This window comes from Pelophylax lessonae, assembly GCF_965119305.1.
Source record: "Pelophylax lessonae genome assembly, chromosome: 1".
In the NCBI taxonomy this organism is placed as follows: domain Eukaryota; kingdom Metazoa; phylum Chordata; class Amphibia; order Anura; family Ranidae; genus Pelophylax; species Pelophylax lessonae.
This window is the reverse complement of record NC_138768.1, coordinates 862,124,716-862,147,011: the sequence shown is the minus strand read 5'-3', so window position 1 is coordinate 862,147,011 and position 22,296 is coordinate 862,124,716. Positions and strand designations below refer to the sequence as shown.

Genomic DNA, 22,296 nt, shown 5'->3' with positions numbered 1-22,296 from the left:
TATACTATTTTTTGGATGTCATTCTAAGTGCCAACCATTCCTTTCCTTATTATTCTAAAGCATGCATTAGCAATAGGAGGGTGTGGGGGGGGGGGGGGGGTGGTGCAGTTCCACGTATTGCCCTGGGCACTGGAAAACCTTGTCCCAGCACTGGATGAGTGATGGTCAGTTTCAAGTACCGCTTTACATATTGGTATACCCCCTTTAGACCTCAGTCCTTCCAAACAGTATGGTCACTTGCTGAAAAAGCACCCTTCACAGACAGCTTAACTCTTAAATAAGCCACAGCACTTCAATCCAACATAGTTTTACTTGTTAAAATGCAGTACATGGATGTTCACTGGTCACTTGAAGTGGAAAGAGACAATAATCTTTCAAGCCTTGTGCGCTCTATGAAGGTTTACTGAGGAAAGCTGAAGAAGAAGGAAGGGGGTCTATCTAAGGACTAAACCATCCAGCCCCAACAGGGCTCCTGTTAGAAATTACGGGGGCCCTATACAGCCTTCCTGACAGGGCCCCTTCCCCCCAGCTGAAAGTGATTGAGAACAAAGATTTATCAATGCCTTTCCCCTTTAGCCTCAGCTGCACAGATGAATGAATAGGAAACGCTCCGGGGCTTTCTGCTCACTCACAAACTGAAGCATAGTAAATGCTGTTTACCATGCTTCAGTGACAAATGGACACAGACGTGATTGGTACTGATCACCCATTGCGTTCATTTAGGAATGGAAAGGACCAATAACATATTTACTGGCCCCTTCTTCCACTCTCCATCTTGAAACATCCCCCTGTGTGCTCGCAGCAGCTTCCCGCAGAAGAGGAGTGGAGGGTAGCCAGCAGCACTGCGGGGGAAAGGGCCACACAGGGGGAACCAGACAGCAGATGGCAGGTGTGCATGTGCTAGAACCAATCCCCCTGCAGTGTTGCCAGAGGGCATAAGAAGTGGAGAAGCTGGCAGTGCTGCAATAGGAGACAGAAAAGGATCTGTATCTGCAATAAGAAAGTACAGCCAGACCTCCTGCTCAGCAGGTGCCTGGGCCCCCTTTTTAAACTGACCCAGTACAGGAGGGATGGCTGCACTCCCTTATCAATGGCCCCGAGCCCCAACATGCAGGTAAACTGGAAAATACCATTTACAGATATGAAAATAAAAAGTTGTTTGTAGTTACACTAAATGACAACTAGATGTCAGCATCCAAACAATACATTCATAATGAAATCCAATGCAACAGTGATGGATACATGATAGGTGTTCCAGAATAATTTTTATGCTTAAAGTGAACCCTAGCTTTGTCTATGGACCTATTTCAGGGAGAGGAAGTGTTCACTCACACAACACTCATTGTATGCAAAGAACATGTGTGATCTGGTGTGCATTGTACACATGCACTGCCATACACTGCAATGCGTTGTTAAAACACATTGCAGTGTTTTGTGTTTTTTTTTTTGCTTTTTTATTTTTTTCCCCCATAATTCTTGTGTACTGCAGTGATTTGTGTTGTAAAGTGCTGCAAAAAATGAAACCATAGGACATAAGAGAATTTGCTTTGTGTTGGGACTGGATAGGACAATAGTGCCCTATGCAGCCCAACGCTGCTGGTGTGATAACTTTCACTCCCCGACTGCTCTGTTTGGCCATCAGCAGTGATGTGAAATATCTAGTACTTCCAGATATAGGGAATGTACACTTTTGAGCCACTATGTAGCACCCTCTAGTGTACTAGAAGTAGAATGGGTTTTGTTAAGTGTAGGTAAATTGTCAGGCTTGGCTGGCAGCCAAGCCTGTGTTGTTTTGTTAATCTGGGTAGGGGTTGAGTGACACAGGGAGGTTGGTATCACTCACAGGCAGCATCTCCGAGACCTCCCCATACTTCTAGAGACTTGCAGAAGATTCAGGTGTAAGATGGAGATGGAGTGTTAGGCTGTCGGTGGCTCTTGAGGGTAGCCCCCTAGCCTGGGCTCGGGTGCAGAAGGAACCCTCTTCATGACATTTTCACACATGGATTAGCCACCACAGAGTCCAGAACTTAACCCCATTGAGAATCTTTGGGATGTGCTGGAGAAAACTTGGTGCAGTGGTCCAACTCTCCCATCCCATGGAGTGTTAGGCTGTTGGTGGCTCTTGAGGGTAGCCCCCTAGCCTGAGGGTGAGGGGGTGACCTCAGGCCTGGGCTCGGGTGCAGAAGGAACCCTCTTCATGACATTTTCACACATGGATTGGCCACCACAGAGTCCAGAACTTAAAGCGGAGTTCTACCCTGGAATTTTTTTTTTTTTAAAAAAATACCCCCGGGACAGTCAGGGCTAGTGCATTCCACAATGGCTAGCCTCTGATCTGTCCCGGGTTGCACTTACCTGTTAGGACAAATACTTACCTTGAAAACGTCTTGTCCAGCGCTGCCATCTCAGATGTGGGCAGCTTGAAGCCAGCGAGATCCTCTTCCGCGTCCTCTTCCGCCTTCTTCGGTCCCACGATGCCCTGCGCCGGCCCCGCCGTCACTTCCAGGTCGCGCGTGTCATCCCTCCACAGCTTCTGGGCATGCCCAGAAGCTGTTTAGAAGGTGATGACGCGCGCGCCCCGGAACTGACGTCCGGGTCGGTGCAGGCGCAATGATTCCTGGGAGCGATGACGTTCAGCTCCCTGGAATCATTGCAGAGCCAGGAAGTGACGACAGGCCGCGGCCGAGGAAGGAGGAAGAAGGAAGTAAGGTTAGTATATTTTCTTCTCTACGAGGTAAGTAAAAAAAGAAAAAAAAATGCGATTATCCATTTCTTTTTCAGGTGACCCGGAGCGAGAAGATGGAGGTAAGTATAAAATTAGGGTGGAACTCCACTTTAACCCCATTGAGAATCTTTGGGATGTGCTGGAGAAGACTTTCTGCAGTGGTCCAACTCTCCCATCCCATGGAGTGTCAGGCTGTCGGTGGCTCTTAAGGGTAGCCCCCTAGCCTGAGGGGGAGGGGGTGACCTCAGGCCTGGGCTCAGGTGCAGAAGGGACCCTCTTCATGACATTTTCACACATGGATTGGCCACCAAAGAGTCCAGAACTTAACCCCATTGAGAATCTTTGGGATGTGCTGGAGAAGACTTTCTGCAGTGGTCCAACTCTCCCATCCCATGGAGTGTCAGGCTGTCGGTGGCTCTTAAGGGTAGCCCCCTAGCCTGAGGGGGAGGGGGTGACCTCAGGCCTGGGCTCGGGTGCAGAAGGGACCCTCTTCACGACATTTTCACACCTGGATTGGCCCTCACAGAGTCCATAACTTAACCCCATTGAGAATCGCGGACTCAGAATCAGAATCGGACTCAGGGTCAGCCCAGCTGGGGCAGTGGAGTTCAGGTGGAAGATGGAGATGGAGTGTTAAGCTGTCGGTGGCTCTTGAGGGTAGCCCCCTAGCCTGGGAGGGGGTGACCTCAGGCCCAGGCTTGGGTGCAGAGGGGACTCTCTTTACAACACACAGAAGTTCCTGACCTGGAGGGACAGGAGAAAGTGGAAGACAGGAAAGTGGAAGAACACTACCAAGCAAATCTCCAGTGAGAAAGACAGCCAGGTGGGCTAGTGAGTGTACAGTCAGAGGACTGAGAGGCATACCTGAGAGGACTGGGTGAAAGCAGTCTGAGACGGATGCAGAGTTGGTCTAGGAGGAATATGGAGTCTTAACCAGGAGGGCTAGAGAAAGGAGCAGCTGCAGCCAGGCGGGCTGGTATCAGTAGCTACAGGAGGAGGACAGCTGAGCACTTGGACTTTTTTTTGTGCTACACTACCAAAGAGGCCCGGGGTCCCTGCCTGTAATGGGCATTTGCTATTGGTCTGATTACGCACTTGTCAGACCATCCATACAGTGCCAGCTGGTCCTGGGGGTTGCAGTTCTACAAGAAGGTTTGTGCTGAAGGTAGAAGGAGAAGTGTATATACGGACTGTATATAGCTTTGTACCTGAAGGGTTCTCTGCTGATCAAGCGGGCATCCCATAATACCCTCAACCCTATCCAAGTTCAATACCCCTAATAAAATACAAAAACAATGCTGCAAGCACTAATTCTTGTCTCCAGCGTGTGGTGGAAAATTCTGTGTGCCTGGCTGTGTAGGGTGGGAGATACCTTCATTCACCAGCAACTCCTGCGGGGGTAGTGCTACAACTACAAAAAATATGCTATGGAGCTACTAAAAGTTTTTAAATTGCAATAAAAAATATATAATAAAAACACTTAACCATTGCATTACCATTTTAGGATTCAGGTTTTAAGGAAAAACCAGTTGGTTTCACCTAATACCAAAAACAAACTTTGTAAAAACCTGATATATCTTTCCCCGCAGGTTACACGGGGTATGTTCCTCGATCTCGCTTCCTGATTGGCACCGGCTATCCCATCACCACCAATAGAGCCATGCAAGAGTTTGCTCACATGACCCTGAAGAAGAGCGTGAGAGTGGGAGGCCAGTCGGAGCCACGGGAGGGTAACAAGGAGCCGTCGGATCAGGGTCACGTCTACCTGGAGGAACTGGGCTTATTGCCCCGCTACACGGGATATGTTCCAGGTCAGGATATTGCATGTGACATTCCCATTATACATACCTTTGGCTAGTAGTGCAGGAATTAAAGGAAGTCCCCCAGGCTATTCTGAAAATAATAAACAGACATTATTTCTTAAATAAATAGGGATTTTGGTTGCTGGGGATTTCCCCACTCCATTTGCCCATATTTGGCTAATAATGAAATAAAGTGATTGCGTAGGTTCAGAATTTATTTTTTCATAAATATAACAAACATGTTATACTTACCTGCTCCGTGTAAGGGTTTTGCACAGAGCAGCCCCGATCCTCCTCTTTTGGGGTGCCCCGGCGGCGCTCCTGGCTTCTCCCCTTGGGGGGCACGCGTGCGCGCTCGCTCCGAAGCTGGCTATGTGTGTCTATTGACATGCCTCCCACTCACTGGCTGTGATTGACAGCAGCAGGAGCCAATGGCCAATCCTGTTGCTGCTTCTTTGTCTAATGAGGAGGGAGAGAGCCGAGAGAGCTATGCTCTCATGCACATCTCTGGATTGAGATCGGACTCAAGTAAGTATAAGGGGGGCTAAGGGAGGATAAAGGTGGATCCTCTCCAACAGAAGGTTTTTTACCTTGATGTATAGAATGCATTAGGGCAAAAAAACCTTCTGCCTTTAGAACAACGTTAAAATAAACCTGATGCTTTGCCTGAGCAAGCACTAAACTACCATTACATTCTGAAAAGAATCAGTTATCTGTGGTGTCTGCATTTTTGGCTTTGATTTGGCGTTCATAGAGAAACCAAACAGTAAGATGATGGGGAAGCACAAATAAGATAAGTGTCCTATTGAACCAGGGGGTGGGGGAGTTATAAACACTATATTACCAAAAGTATTGGGACGCCTGCCTTTGGGATGAATTCGAGCAGAGACTGCAAGCCAGGCTTTCAGGTCCACATCAGTGCCTGACCTCACAAAGGCGCTTCTGGAATAATGGTCAAACATTCCCATCGACACACTTCTAAACCTTGTGGACAGCCTTCCCAGAAGAGTTGAAGCTGTTATAGCTACAAAGGGTGGCCCAACTCAATATTGAACACTACGGACTTATGGCACTTTCCACTGCAAGTACCGGCTCGGCTCTACTCGGCCCTACTTGGCCCGGTTTGCTTTTCCACTGCTGGTACCGCATGGTACGGTGTTGGAACTGTTCGGTACGGTATGGTTTGCTTTTCCACTAAAGTAGTACTAAAGTTAAGTGGGTGGGATAACAACGGGGTGGGTGGGATTCTCTGACCAATCAGTGGCTAGTAGTGACTGCATGCAAAGGATTGTGGGATATGGTACCGGGTATGGTACCTCTTGGAACCACAATCGAGGTGATACTGTTTTAGAGAGCCGTAACGTTCGGTTCCATGCAGTGGAAAAGCGCCGCCGTACCGTACCGAACCGTTCCTACACCGTACCATGCGGTACCAGCAGTGGAAAAGCTCAAAAGCGAGCCGAACCATTCGGTTCCATGCGGTGGAAAGGCACCGTAAGACTGGGATGCAATTACAGTTCATGTGCGTGTAAAGGCAGGCGTCCCAATACTTTTGATTATATAGTGTATATTGGGCATTTTGTACCTAGCGGCTTACATAACAGTCTATTTATCAGAAAGGTAGATCCGAAGTAAAAAAAAAAACAAATATACTTTGGAAGCCAATGACAATTGCACCAAGGTGACCATGTTCTGTTTCACCCTGCAGGTTACAAGTTTCAGTATGGACACACCTATGGTCACCTTACCCAAAATGCACTGGGCCAGAGCACCCTACAGAAGCAGCTGGTGAATTAGGAGAAAGAAGAAAAGCAGGAGACGCTGTGCCAATGTGGCCACCACCGACTAAAGGGTCAGCTGACCCAACCACATATTGAAGTCATGGGTAGATCCTTGTGGGATTAATCAGACACTGGCTTCTTGTATTTCTCAGGAACTCAACATTGATACCTCCAAAGCTGGCTGTACCCTGGAGGATTTTTGAATGAACAATCATGCAAACATTCATACGAAAATTTCCATCAGTACCTGTTTCCATCCTTCAATTTTTCTAACCACTGTGGACACAAACATTTGTTGTTGTTTAGACCCATTAACCATTAGAAAATCAAACTTTCTTCCTCTTTCTTCCTGCCCAGCCCCAGTGTCCCTTTAACTTCAGCCAATCACGCAATCAGTGTGACTCGCTGTCACAGTAGTCACATGATAAGTAGCCGGTCCAACTGGCTCCTGAATATTAGTAGAGACTGAGAGGTGTCTTGAATAATTCAGTCTCTCTGCTGGGAATAGGCAGGGACCATGCTCTTAGCACAGAATAGCCTGTTGCCCATGGATGCATATGGGTGGCATGGGCTTTAAAGCTTACCCTCATTGGCACCACACATATACGTTATATGGGCAACTAAAACTTGTGTATGGCCAGCTTAAGCAAAAACTTCCACCCCCCCCTATTGCAAATAAACCCAAGTTGAATGATACTTCTCTTATAACGGAGGTAGCAGGCTAGCAGAGCTGGAAACACACGTTTCTGAGAGCTACAAGAAGCCAATTTTGGATGGGTAGACCCTTTATATTTTCTAATATGTTTGTTTACTTGTATGCTGTAGGGTGGGGATTTTGACCTCCTGTTTCATTGGCACATTGAACTATGTTCCTCCTCCCCATCACAAGGCAAAATACCTGTGCGCGAAGCCTCAGAAGACAGATGCCATTCCTTGACCACATACTGTATTATGAGGAAAATGATCTTAGTCTGCTTCAATGCAAGTGAGTTTTCTGCCCTGGAGCTGGTAAGCAACCAGGGGCTGACTGGCAACTTTCGGCCCAGGGGGCAAGTACAAACCAGAGGCCAATGGTGCAGCGATCCGGCCCCCCTCCCACTCTCCCTCTTCCCAGCCTCCTCCTGACCCCCATTTCAGGCTGAAGCTCCACTCCAGGTACTCTCTACTCACCAGGTGAAATCGGGTTCCCGACCTGGCCAGCAGGGGGCAGTTGGGGGGAGCTGGGACAGCTTGGTTGGGGCTGGAGGAAAGTCTCCAATAGGGCATGGAACCGTACTCTACTCAAACACAGTTTGCACCATCCATGCTGGGGGGGGGGGGGGAGACCTGCACTCTATGCTCTTTCCTCGTCTTCAACTCGCACTCAGTAGGTCAGCGACAGGGACTTTTTACTTCTCTTCACCAGAAAACTTTAGGCATGTCTGTGGCAGAAGTGGTGCAGCCTTTTAACGGGGCATCAGAGTGGCCTAGGGGGCCATTGCCCCCCTGCCCCCTGGCCCAGTCCTCCCCAGTACGCAACCCAACAGCTAGGGAGCGACAGAGTTCACCACAGGTATTTTCTCTTGTTACAAACTCCAATTAAGTACATTAGCCTCAAGAGAATCAATTAACTATCTGCATTGCCCATTGGAACCAGTCAGGTCCTCTCTTTTACACTGTGTGTTGCACTGTAACAGATAAAGAAGTAATGATTGGTTACTATTGAAGATACTTTGCATAAATGGAGCTCACAGTTTTTTCTTGTTCTCGAGGGGAGTGAATAACCTTCATCACTGTGACCCAACAGCCAATGCAATTATGCTAAATCTGGTGCCAAAGCCATAGGGTGATAATGATTGTATCATGATAGAAAAGTACATAAAATTGACAATCGTGGTGTTTTTGTAATAAATTTGTGTGTGCATAATCTGTTTGTAAATCTTTTGTTAAAGCCTAACTCTGGTTGCAATACTTTACCATACTATACCATTTATCTGGAGATGTTCCACACAGTACCTAATTTCTGCCACAAGGTGGCCTCAGTCTTCCGTGTTGAATGACTATAACTGCAGGGTGTCATGGTCCCACCCCTGAGCAACCTTATTCACAGTGTACTGTTGCGGAGAGTGACACTGATGCCATCATGTCAGTGCAGCTCACTAAGGTCTTAGTAAGGATACACATACAGGTCCCATCATGTCCCTCTGACCCCTTGTGACCAGAACAGGAGGTGAAGGAAAACAAATTGTGGATGGAGTTCCAAAAGAGATATGAGAAGAGAGATGTATGTGTGGTCTGGCATCCCGATTGACAATCTCTGCCCTGCCCTGTGAAAGTGATGTAAAATGAGAAGGCTAAATTCCCTCTCTAATGATCCAACTGATATGGAACACATTTAGGAGAGAGAAAGGTTCATCCTCATCCAACATGATTATTTATTCTTCATGAGACACATTTCTGAATGGTGACCACTTTGCTAATACCGTACTCCCTTTGTTCCACATGGATTCTCGCCCACTATAGCTCTCAACACACAGCAAGCTGCCAGCAAGGATGGAAAAATATTGTCCTAGGTGTTGGTCTCAGTTTAAATTGTTATATGAAATATTACTCCAACACGGAGACTACATAGGATGAAAGGGTTGTATTCCATTTATTAGAATGTTGAGTTTAAACAGAGGAGTCCAGGTAATGATATATAACCCATTCTTGATCTTTATGAATGAGCTGTATTATGAATTTTATTAATTACATCAGAGGTCCCTTTATCATATCAGAGATCCCTCCATCACATCAGAGGCCCCTCCAGCACATCAGAGGTCCCTCCAGCACATCGGAGGTCTCTCCATCACATCAGAGGTCCCTCCATCACATCAGAGGCCCCTCCAGCACATCAGAGGTCCCTCCATAACATCAGAGGCCCCTCCAGCACATCAGAGATCCCTCCATCACATCAGAGGCCCCTCCAGCCCATCAGAGATCCCTCCATCACATCAGAGATCCCTCCATCACATCAGAGGCCTCTCCAGCACATCAGAGGTCCCTCCATAACATCAGAGGCCCCTCCAGCACATCAGAGGTCCCACCATCACATCAGAGGTCCCTCCATCACATCAGAGGCCCCTCCAGCACATCAGAGGCCCCTCCAGCACATCAGAGGTTCCCCATCACATCAGAGGTTCCCCATCACATCAGAGGCCCCTCCATCACATCAGAGGTTCCCCATCACATCAGAGGTTCCCCATCACATCAGAGGCCCCTCCAGCACATCAGAGGTCCCTCCATCACATCAGAGGCCCCTCCAGCACATCAGAGGTCCCTCCATCACATCAGAGGCCCCTCCAGCACATCAGAGGTCCCACCATCACATCAGAGGCCCCTCCATCACATCAGAGGTTCCCCATCACATCAGAGGCCTCTCCATCACATCAGAGGCCCCTCCATCACATCAGAGGTTCCCCATCACATCAGAGGCCCCTCCATCACATCAGAGGCCCCTCCAGCACATCAGAGGTCCCACCATCACATCAGAGGGCCCTCCATCACATCAGAGGTTCCCCATCACATCAGAGGGCCCTCCATCACATCAGAGGTTCCCCATCACATTAGAGGTCCCACCATCACATCAGAGGTCCCTCCATCACATCAGAGGCCCCTCCAGCACATCAGAGGTTCCCCATCACATCAGAGGTCCCTCCATCACATCAGAGGGCCCTCCATCACATCAGAGGTTCCTCATCACATTAGAGGTCCCTCAATCACATTAGAGGTCCCTCCATCATATTAGAGGTCCCTCCATCACATCAGAGGTCCCTCCATCACATCAGAGGCCCCTCCATCACATCAGAGGTTCCACCATCACATCAGGGGGCCCTCCATCACATCAGAGGTCTCTCCATCACATCAGAGGTTCCCCATCACATCAGAGGTCCCACCATCACATCAGAGGGCCCTCCATCACATCAGAGGGCCCTCCATCACATCAGAGGTCCCACTATCACATCAGAGGGCCCTCCATCACATCAGAGGTTCCTCCAGCACATCAGAGGTCCCCACCATCACATCAGAGGTCCCTCCATCACATTGGAGGTCCCTCCATCACATCGGAGGTCCCTCCATCACATCGGAGGTCCCTCCAGCACATCGGAGGTCTCTCCATCACATCAGAGGTTCCCCATCACATCAGAGGTCCCTCCAGCACATCAGAGGTTCCCCATCACATCAGAGGTTCCCCATCACATCAGAGGGCCCTCCATCACATCAGAGGTTCCCCATCACATCAGAGGTCCCTCCGTCACATCAGAGGTTCCCCATCACATCAGAGGTCTCTCCATCACATCAGAGGTTCCCCATCACATCAGAGGTTCCCCATCACATCAGAGGTTCCCCATCACATCAGAGGTCCCTCCATCACATCAGAGGTCCCTCCATCACATCAGAGGTTCCCCATCACATCAGAGGTCCTCCTTCACCTCAGATCAGGACCCCCCCCCTCCCATTACATCAGAGGTCCCTTCATCATATCACATTCCCCCTTCATGTTGGAGTTCCCTCCTCCTAGCACATGCCTGACATAAGAGTCCTGCGTGGCTCCGAAACATTGCATTCATCCTGATGTGATATGGTCTTTTCACAATAAAACGTTTTTTTTTGGACTGCTATGCAAAATCCATGGTGTACTGGCGAACATCAGAGGTTCCCCATCACATCAGAGGTTTCCCATCACATCAGAGTTTTCCCATCACATCAGAGGTTCCTCATCACATCAGAGGTTCCTCATCACATCAGAGGTCCCCCATCACATCAGAGGTTTCCCATCACATCAGAGGTTCTCCATCACATCAGAGGTTCCTCATCACATCAGAGGTTCCTCATCACATCAGAGGTTCCTCATCACATCAGAGGGCCCTCATCACATCAGAGGGCCCTCATCACATCAGAGGTTCTCCATCACATCAGAGGGCCCTCATCACATCAGAGGTTCTCCATCACATCAGAGGTTCTCCATCACATCAGAGGGCCCTCATCACATCAGAGGTCCCTCCATCACATCAGAGGTTCCTCATCACATCAGAGGTTCCTCATCACATCAGAGGTTCCCCATCACATCAGAGGTTCCCCATCACATCAGAGGGCCCTCATCACATCAGAGGTCTCTCCATCACATCAGAGGTTCCCCATCACATCAGAGGTTCCCCATCACATCAGAGGTCCCTCCATCACATCAGAGGTCCCTCCATCACATCAGAGGTTCCCCATCACATCAGAGGTCCTCCTTCACCTCAGATCAGGACCCCCCCCCTCCCATTACATCAGAGGTCCCTTCATCATATCACATTCCCCCTTCATGTTGGAGTTCCCTCCTCCTAGCACATGCCTGACATAAGAGTCCTGCGTGGCTCCGAAACATTGCATTCATCCTGATGTGATATGATCTTTTCACAATAAAACGTTTTTTTTTGGACTGCTATGCAAAATCCATGGTGTACTGGCGAACATCAGAGGTTCCCCATCACATCAGAGGTTTCCCATCACATCAGAGGTTTCCCATCACATCAGAGGTTCTCCATCACATCAGAGGTTCCTCATCACATCAGAGGTTCCTCATCACATCAGAGGTCCCCCATCACATCAGAGGTTTCCCATCACATCAGAGGTTCTCCATCACATCAGAGGGCCCTCATCACATCAGAGGTTCCTCATCACATCAGAGGTTCCTCATCACATCAGAGGTTCCTCATCACATCAGAGGGCCCTCATCACATCAGAGGTTCCTCATCACATCAGAGGTTCTCCATCACATCATAGGGCCCTCATCACTTTAGAGGTTTTCCATCACATCAGAGGGCCCTCATCACATCAGAGGTTCTCCATCACATCAGAGGTTCTCCATCACATCAGAGGGCCCTCATCACATCAGAGGTCCCTCCATCACATCAGAGGTTCCTCATCACATCAGAGGTTCCTCATCACATCAGAGGTTCCTCATCACATCAGAGGGCCCTCATCACATCAGAGGTCCCTCCATCACATCAGAGGTTCCTCATCACATCAGAGGTCCCTCCATCACATCAGAGGTTCCTCATCACATCAGAGGTTCCTCATCACATCACAGGTTCCTCATCACATCAGAGGTTCCCCATCACATCAGAGGTTCCCCATCACATCAGAGGTTCTCCATCACATCAGAGGTTCCTCATCACATCAGAGGTTCCTCATCACATCAGAGGGCCCTCATCACATCAGAGGTTCTCCATCACATCAGAGGGCCCTCATCACATCAGAGGTCCCTCCCTCACATCAGAGGTTCCTCATCACATCAGAGGTTCCCCATCACATCAGAGGTTCCTCATCACATCAGAGGTTTCCCATCACATCAGAGGTTCTCCATCAAATCAGAGGTCCCCCATCACATCAGAGGTTTCCCATCACATCAGAGGTTTCCCATCACATCAGAGGTTCTCCATCACATCAGAGGTTCCTCATCACATCAGAGGTTCCTCATCACATCAGAGGTTCCTCATCACATCAGAGGTTCTCCATCACATCAGAGGGCCCTCCATCACATCAGAGGTTCCTCCATCACATCAGAGGTTCCTCATCACATCAGAGGTTCTCCATCACATCAGAGGTCCCTCCATCACATCAGAGGTTCTCCATCACATCAGAGGTTCCTCATCACATCAGAGGTTCCTCATCACATCAGAGGTTCCTCATCACATCAGAGGTTCTCCATCACATCAGAGGTTCCTCATCACATCAGAGGTTCCTCATCACATCAGAGGTCCCTCCATCACATCAGAGGTTCCTCATCACATCAGAGGTTCCTCATCACATTAGAGGTCCCTCAATCACATTAGAGGTCCCTCCATCATATTAGAGGTCCCTCCATCACATCAGAGGTCCCTCCATCACATCAGAGGACCCTCCATCACATCAGAGGTTCCACCATCACATCAGGGGGCCCTCCATCACATCAGAGGTCTCTCCATCACATCAGAGGTTCCCCATCACATCAGAGGTCCCACCATCACATCAGAGGGCCCTCCATCACATCAGAGGGCCCTCCATCACATCAGAGGTCCCACTATCACATCAGAGGGCCCTCCATCACATCAGAGGTTCCTCCAGCACATCAGAGGTCCCCACCATCACATCAGAGGTCCCTCCATCACATTGGAGGTCCCTCCATCACATCGGAGGACCCTCCAGCACATCGGAGGTCTCTCCATCACATCAGAGGTTCCCCATCACATCAGAGGTCCCTCCAGCACATCAGAGGTTCCCCATCACATCAGAGGTTCCCCATCACATCAGAGGGCCCTCCATCACATCAGAGGTTCCCCATCACATCAGAGGTCCCTCCGTCACATCAGAGGTTCCCCATCACATCAGAGGTCTCTCCATCACATCAGAGGTCCCTCCATCACATCAGAGGTCCCTCCATCACATCAGAGGTTCCCCATCACATCAGAGGTCCTCCTTCACCTCAGATCAGGACCCCCCCCCCTCCCATTACATCAGAGGTCCCTTCATCATATCACATTCCCCCTTCATGTTGGAGTTCCCTCCTCCTAGCACATGCCTGACATAAGAGTCCTGCGTGGCTCCGAAACATTGCATTCATCCTGATGTGATATGATCTTTTCACAATAAAACGTTTTTTTTTGGACTGCTATGCAAAATCCATGGTGTACTGGCGAACATCAGAGGTTCCCCATCACATCAGAGGTTTCCCATCACATCAGAGTTTTCCCATCACATCAGAGGTTCCTCATCACATCAGAGGTTCCTCATCACATCAGAGGTCCCCCATCACATCAGAGGTTTCCCATCACATCAGAGGTTCTCCATCACATCAGAGGGCCCTCATCACATCAGAGGTTCCTCATCACATCAGAGGTTCCTCATCACATCAGAGGTTCCTCATCCTATCAGAGGGCCCTCATCACATCAGAGGGCCCTCATCACATCAGAGGTTCTCCATCACATCAGAGGGCCCTCATCACATCAGAGGTTCTCCATCACATCAGAGGTTCTCCATCACATCAGAGGGCCCTCATCACATCAGAGGTCCCTCCATCACATCAGAGGTTCCTCATCACATCAGAGGTTCCTCATCACATCAGAGGTCCCCCATCACATCAGAGGTTTCCCATCACATCAGAGGTTCTCCATCACATCAGAGGGCCCTCATCACATCAGAGGTTCCTCATCACATCAGAGGTTCCTCATCACATCAGAGGTTCCTCATCACATCAGAGGGCCCTCATCACATCAGAGGGCCCTCATCACATCAGAGGTTCTCCATCACATCAGAGGGCCCTCATCACATCAGAGGTTCTCCATCACATCAGAGGTTCTCCATCACATCAGAGGGCCCTCATCACATCAGAGGTCCCTCCATCACATCAGAGGTTCCTCATCACATCAGAGGTTCCTCATCACATCAGAGGTTCCCCATCACATCAGAGGTTCCCCATCACATCAGAGGGCCCTCATCACATCAGAGGTCTCTCCATCACATCAGAGGTTCCCCATCACATCAGAGGTTCCCCATCACATCAGAGGTCCCTCCATCACATCAGAGGTCCCTCCATCACATCAGAGGTTCCCCATCACATCAGAGGTCCTCCTTCACCTCAGATCAGGACCCCCCCCCTCCCATTACATCAGAGGTCCCTTCATCATATCACATTCCCCCTTCATGTTGGAGTTCCCTCCTCCTAGCACATGCCTGACATAAGAGTCCTGCGTGGCTCCGAAACATTGCATTCATCCTGATGTGATATGATCTTTTCACAATAAAACGTTTTTTTTTGGACTGCTATGCAAAATCCATGGTGTACTGGCGAACATCAGAGGTTCCCCATCACATCAGAGGTTTCCCATCACATCAGAGGTTTCCCATCACATCAGAGGTTCTCCATCACATCAGAGGTTCCTCATCACATCAGAGGTTCCTCATCACATCAGAGGTCCCCCATCACATCAGAGGTTTCCCATCACATCAGAGGTTCTCCATCACATCAGAGGGCCCTCATCACATCAGAGGTTCCCCATCACATCAGAGGTCCCACCATCACATCAGAGGGCCCTCCATCACATCAGAGGGCCCTCCATCACATCAGAGGTCCCACTATCACATCAGAGGGCCCTCCATCACATCAGAGGTTCCTCCAGCACATCAGAGGTCCCCACCATCACATCAGAGGTCCCTCCATCACATTGGAGGTCCCTCCATCACATCGGAGGTCCCTCCAGCACATCGGAGGTCTCTCCATCACATCAGAGGTTCCCCATCACATCAGAGGTCCCTCCAGCACATCAGAGGTTCCCCATCACATCAGAGGTTCCCCATCACATCAGAGGGCCCTCCATCACATCAGAGGTTCCCCATCACATCAGAGGTCCCTCCGTCACATCAGAGGTTCCCCATCACATCAGAGGTCTCTCCATCACATCAGAGGTTCCCCATCACATCAGAGGTTCCCCATCACATCAGAGGTCCCTCCATCACATCAGAGGTCCCTCCATCACATCAGAGGTTCCCCATCACATCAGAGGTCCTCCTTCACCTCAGATCAGGACCCCCCCCTCCCATTACATCAGAGGTCCCTTCATCATATCACATTCCCCCTTCATGTTGGAGTTCCCTCCTCCTAGCACATGCCTGACATAAGAGTCCTGCGTGGCTCCGAAACATTGCATTCATCCTGATGTGATATGATCTTTTCACAATAAAACGTTTTTTTTTGGACTGCTATGCAAAATCCATGGTGTACTGGCGAACATCAGAGGTTCCCCATCACATCAGAGGTTTCCCATCACATCAGAGTTTTCCCATCACATCAGAGGTTCCTCATCACATCAGAGGTTCCTCATCACATCAGAGGTCCCCCATCACATCAGAAGTTTCCCATCACATCAGAGGTTCTCCATCACATCAGAGGGCCCTCATCACATCAGAGGTTCCTCATCACATCAGAGGTTCCTCATCACATCAGAGGTTCCTCATCACATCAGAGGGCCCTCATCACATCAGAGGGCCCTCATCACATCAGAGGTTGTCCATCACATCAGAGGGCCCTCATCACATCAGAGGTTCTCCATCACATCAGAGGTTCTCCATCACATCAGAGGGCCCTCATCACATCAGAGGTCCCTCCATCACATCAGAGGTTCCTCATCACATCAGAGGTTCCTCATCACATCAGAGGTTCCCCATCACATCAGAGGTTCCCCATCACATCAGAGGGCCCTCATCACATCAGAGGTCTCTCCATCACATCAGAGGTTCCCCATCACATCAGAGGTTCCCCATCACATCAGAGGTCCCTCCATCACATCAGAGGTCCCTCCATCACATCAGAGGTTCCCCATCACATCAGAGGTCCTCCTTCACCTCAGATCAGGACCCCCCCCCCCTCCCATTACATCAGAGGTCCCTTCATCATATCACATTCCCCCTTCATGTTGGAGTTCCCTCCTCCTAGCACATGCCTGACATAAGAGTCCTGCGTGGCTCCGAAACATTGCATTCATCCTGATGTGATATGATCTTTTCACAATAAAACGTTTTTTTTTGGACTGCTATGCAAAATCCATGGTGTACTGGCGAACATCAGAGGTTCCCCATCACATCAGAGGTTTCCCATCACATCAGAGGTTTCCCATCACATCAGAGGTTCTCCATCACATCAGAGGTTCCTCATCACATCAGAGGTCCCCCATCACATCAGAGGTTTCCCATCACATCAGAGGTTCTCCATCACATCAGAGGGCCCTCATCACATCAGAGGTTCCTCATCACATCAGAGGTTCCTCATCACATCAGAGGGCCCTCATCACATCAGAGGTTCCTCATCACATCAGAGGTTCCTCATCACATCAGAGGGCCCTCATCACATCAGAGGTTCTCCATCACATCAGAGGGCCCTCATCACATCAGAGGTTCTCCATCACATCAGAGGTTCTCCATCACATCAGAGGGCCCTCATCACATCAGAGGTCCCTCCATCACATCAGAGGTTCCTCATCACATCAGAGGTTCCTCATCACATCAGAGGTTCCTCATCACATCAGAGGGCCCTCATCACATCAGAGGTCCCTCCATCACATCAGAGGTTCCTCATCACATCAGAGGTCCCTCCATCACATCAGAGGTTCCTCATCACATCAGAGGTTCCTCATCACATCACAGGTTCCTCATCACATCAGAGGTTCCCCATCACATCAGAGGTTCCCCATCACATCAGAGGTTCTCCATCACATCAGAGGTTCCTCATCACATCAGAGGTTCCTCATCACATCAGAGGGCCCTCATCACATCAGAGGTTCTCCATCACATCAGAGGGCCCTCATCACATCAGAGGTCCCTCCCTCACATCAGAGGTTCCTCATCACATCAGAGGTTCCTCATCACATCAGAGGTTCCTCATCACATCAGAGGTTTCCCTTCACATCAGAGGTTCTCCATCAAATCAGAGGTCCCCCATCACATCAGAGGTTTCCCATCACATCAGAGGTTTCCCATCACATCAGAGGTTCTCCATCACATCAGAGGTTCCTCATCACATCAGAGGTTCCTCATCACATCAGAGGTTCCTCATCACATCAGAGGTTCTCCATCACATCAGAGGGCCCTCCATCACATCAGAGGTTCCTCCATCACATCAGAGGTTCCTCATCACATCAGAGGTTCCTCATCACATCAGAGGTTCTCCATCACATCAGAGGTCCCTCCATCACATCAGAGGTTCTCCATCACATCAGAGGTTCCTCATCACATCAGAGGTTCCTCATCACATCAGAGGTTCCTCATCACATCAGAGGTTCTCCATCACATCAGAGGTTCCTCATCACATCAGAGGTTCCTCATCACATCAGAGGTCCCTCCATCACATCAGAGGTTCCTCATCACATCAGAGGTTCCTCATCACATTAGAGGTCCCTCAATCACATTAGAGGTCCCTCCATCATATTAGAGGTCCCTCCATCACATCAGAGGTCCCTCCATCACATCAGAGGCCCCTCCATCACATCAGAGGTTCCACCATCACATCAGGGGGCCCTCCATCACATCAGAGGTCTCTCCATCACATCAGAGGTTCCCCATCACATCAGAGGGCCCTCCATCACATCAGAGGGCCCTCCATCACATCAGAGGTCCCACTATCACATCAGAGGGCCCTCCATCACATCAGAGGTTCCTCCAGCACATCAGAGGTCCCCACCATCACATCAGAGGTCCCTCCATCACATTGGAGGTCCCTCCATCACATCGGAGGTCCCTCCAGCACATCGGAGGTCTCTCCATCACATCAGAGGTTCCCCATCACATCAGAGGTCCCTCCAGCACATCAGAGGTTCCCCATCACATCAGAGGTTCCCCATCACATCAGAGGGCCCTCCATCACATCAGAGGTTCCCCATCACATCAGAGGTCCCTCCGTCACATCAGAGGTTCCCCATCACATCAGAGGTCTCTCCATCACATCAGAGGTTCCCCATCACATCAGAGGTTCCCCATCACATCAGAGGTCCCTCCATCACATCAGAGGTCCCTCCATCACATCAGAGGTTCCCCATCACATCAGAGGTCCTCCTTCACCTCAGATCAGGACCCCCCCCCCCCTCCCATTACATCAGAGGTCCCTTCATCATATCACATTCCCCCTTCATGTTGGAGTTCCCTCCTCCTAGCACATGCCTGACATAAGAGTCCTGCGTGGCTCCGAAACATTGCATTCATCCTGATGTGATATGATCTTTTCACAATAAAACGTTTTTTTTTGGACTGCTATGCAAAATCCATGGTGTACTGGCGAACATCAGAGGTTCCCCATCACATCAGAGGTTTCCCATCACATCAGAGTTTTCCCATCACATCAGAGGTTCCTCATCACATCAGAGGTTCCTCATCACATCAGAGGTCCCCCATCACATCAGAGGTTTCCCATCACATCAGAGGTTCTCCATCACATCAGAGGGCCCTCATCACATCAGAGGTTCCTCATCACATCAGAGGTTCCTCATCACATCAGAGGTTCCTCATCACATCAGAGGGCCCTCATCACATCAGAGGGCCCTCATCACATCAGAGGTTCTCCATCACATCAGAGGGCCCTCATCACATCAGAGGTTCTCCATCACATCAGAGGTTCTCCATCACATCAGAGGGCCCTCATCACATCAGAGGTCCCTCCATCACATCAGAGGTTCCTCATCACATCAGAGGTTCCTCATCACATCAGAGGTTCCCCATCACATCAGAGGTTCCCCATCACATCAGAGGGCCCTCATCACATCAGAGGTCTCTCCATCACATCAGAGGTTCCCCATCACATCAGAGGTTCCCCATCACATCAGAGGTCCCTCCATCACATCAGAGGTCCCTCCATCACATCAGAGGTTCCCCATCACATCAGAGGTCCTCCTTCACCTCAGATCAGGACCCCCCCCCCTCCCATTACATCAGAGGTCCCTTCATCATATCACATTCCCCCTTCATGTTGGAGTTCCCTCCTCCTAGCACATGCCTGACATAAGAGTCCTGCGTGGCTCCGAAACATTGCATTCATCCTGATGTGATATGATCTTTTCACAATAAAACGTTTTTTTTTGGACTGCTATGCAAAATCCATGGTGTACTGGCGAACATCAGAGGTTCCCCATCACATCAGAGGTTTCCCATCACATCAGAGGTTTCCCATCACATCAGAGGTTCTCCATCACATCAGAGGTTCCTCATCACATCAGAGGTTCCTCATCACATCAGAGGTCCCCCATCACATCAGAGGTTTCCCATCACATCAGAGGTTCTCCATCACATCAGAGGGCCCTCATCACATCAGAGGTTCCTCATCACATCAGAGGTTCCTCATCACATCAGAGGTTCCTCATCACATCAGAGGGCCCTCATCACATCAGAGGTTCCTCATCACATCAGAGGTTCTCCATCACATCAGAGGGCCCTCATCACATCAGAGGTTCTCCATCACATCAGAGGGCCCTCATCACATCAGAGGTTCTCCATCACATCAGAGGTTCTCCATCACATCAGAGGGCCCTCATCACATCAGAGGTCCCTCCATCACATCAGAGGTTCCTCATCACATCAGAGGTTCCTCATCACATCAGAGGTTCCTCATCACATCAGAGGGCCCTCATCACATCAGAGGTCCCTCCATCACATCAGAGGTTCCTCATCACATCAGAGGTCCCTCCATCACATCAGAGGTTCCTCATCACATCAGAGGTTCCTCATCACATCACAGGTTCCTCATCACATCAGAGGTTCCCCATCACATCAGAGGTTCCCCATCACATCAGAGGTTCTCCATCACATCAGAGGTTCCTCATCACATCAGAGGTTCCTCATCACATCAGAGGGCCCTCATCACATCAGAGGTTCTCCATCACATCAGAGGGCCCTCATCACATCAGAGGTCCCTCCCTCACATCAGAGGTTCCTCATCACATCAGAGGTTCCTCATCACATCAGAGGTTCCTCATCACATCAGAGGTTTCCCATCACATCAGAGGTTCTCCATCAAATCAGAGGTCCCCCATCACATCAGAGGTTTCCCATCACATCAGAGGTTTCCCATCACATCAGAGGTTCTCCATCACATCAGAGGTTCCTCATCACATCAGAGGTTCCTCATCACATCAGAGGTTCCTCATCACATCAGAGGTTCTCCATCACATCAGAGGGCCCTCCATCACATCAGAGGTTCCTCCATCACATCAGAGGTTCCTCATCACATCAGAGGTTCCTCATCACATCAGAGGTTCTCCATCGCATCAGAGGTCCCTCCATCACATCAGAGGTTCTCCATCACATCAGAGGTTCCTCATCACATCAGAGGTTCCTCATCACATCAGAGGTTCCTCATCACATCAGAGGTTCTCCATCACATCAGAGGTTCCTCATCACATCAGAGGTTCCTCATCACATCAGAGGTCCCTCCATCACATCAGAGGTTCCTCATCACATCAGAGGTTCCTCATCACATCAGAGGTTCCTCATCACATCAGAGGTTCTCCATCACATCAGAGGTTCCTCATCACATCAGAGGTCCCTCCATCACATCAGAGGTTCCTCATCACATCAGAGGTTCCTCATCACATCACAGGTTCCTCATCACATCAGAGGTTCCCCATCACATCAGAGGTTCCCCATCACATCAGAGGTTATCCATCACATCAGAGGTTCCTCATCACATCAGAGGTTCCTCATCACATCAGAGGGCCCTCATCACATCAGAGGTTCTCCATCACATCAGAGGGCCCTCATCACATCAGAGGTCCCTCCCTCACATCAGAGGTTCCTCATCACATCAGAGGTTCCTCATCACATCAGAGGTTCCTCATCACATCAGAGGTTTCCCATCACATCAGAGGTTCTCCATCAAATCAGAGGTCCCCCATCACATCAGAGGTTTCCCATCACATCAGAGGTTTCCCATCACATCAGAGGTTCTCCATCTCATCAGAGGTTCCTCATCACATCAGAGGTTCCTCATCACATCAGAGGTTCCTCATCACATCAGAGGTTCTCCATCACATCAGAGGGCCCTCCATCACATCAGAGGTTCCTCCATCACATCAGAGGTTCCTCATCACATCAGAGGTTCCTCATCACATCAGAGGTTCTCCATCACATCAGAGGTCCCTCCATCACATCAGAGGTTCTCCATCACATCAGAGGTTCCTCATCACATCAGAGGTTCCTCATCACATCAGAGGTTCCTCATCACATCAGAGGTTCTCCATCACATCAGAGGTTCCTCATCACATCAGAGGTTCCTCATCACATCAGAGGTCCCTCCATCACATCAGAGGTTCCTCATCACATCAGAGGTTCCTCATCACATCAGAGGTTCCTCATCACATCAGAGGTTCTCCATCACATCAGAGGTTCCTCATCACATCAGAGGTTCCTCATCACATCAGAGGGCCCTCCATCACATCAGAGGTCCCTCCATCAAATCGGGGGGCCCTC

At 49.7% G+C, this 22,296-nt stretch overlaps 1 protein-coding gene across 1 annotated transcript in view; it reads left to right on the top strand.

Annotated features, from left to right (window-relative positions):
- The window catches only part of CIMIP2B (ciliary microtubule inner protein 2B), a 64,038-nt gene that overhangs the window by 26,688 nt on the left and 15,054 nt on the right, over positions 1-22,296 (top strand). The window contains exons 5-6 of the mRNA XM_082243816.1: positions 4,315-4,536; positions 6,236-6,405. Coding sequence (XP_082099942.1) covers positions 4,315-4,536; positions 6,236-6,324 — 311 coding nt within the window. The 3' untranslated portion in view covers positions 6,325-6,405. The remainder of the gene's footprint in view (positions 1-4,314; positions 4,537-6,235; positions 6,406-22,296) is intronic.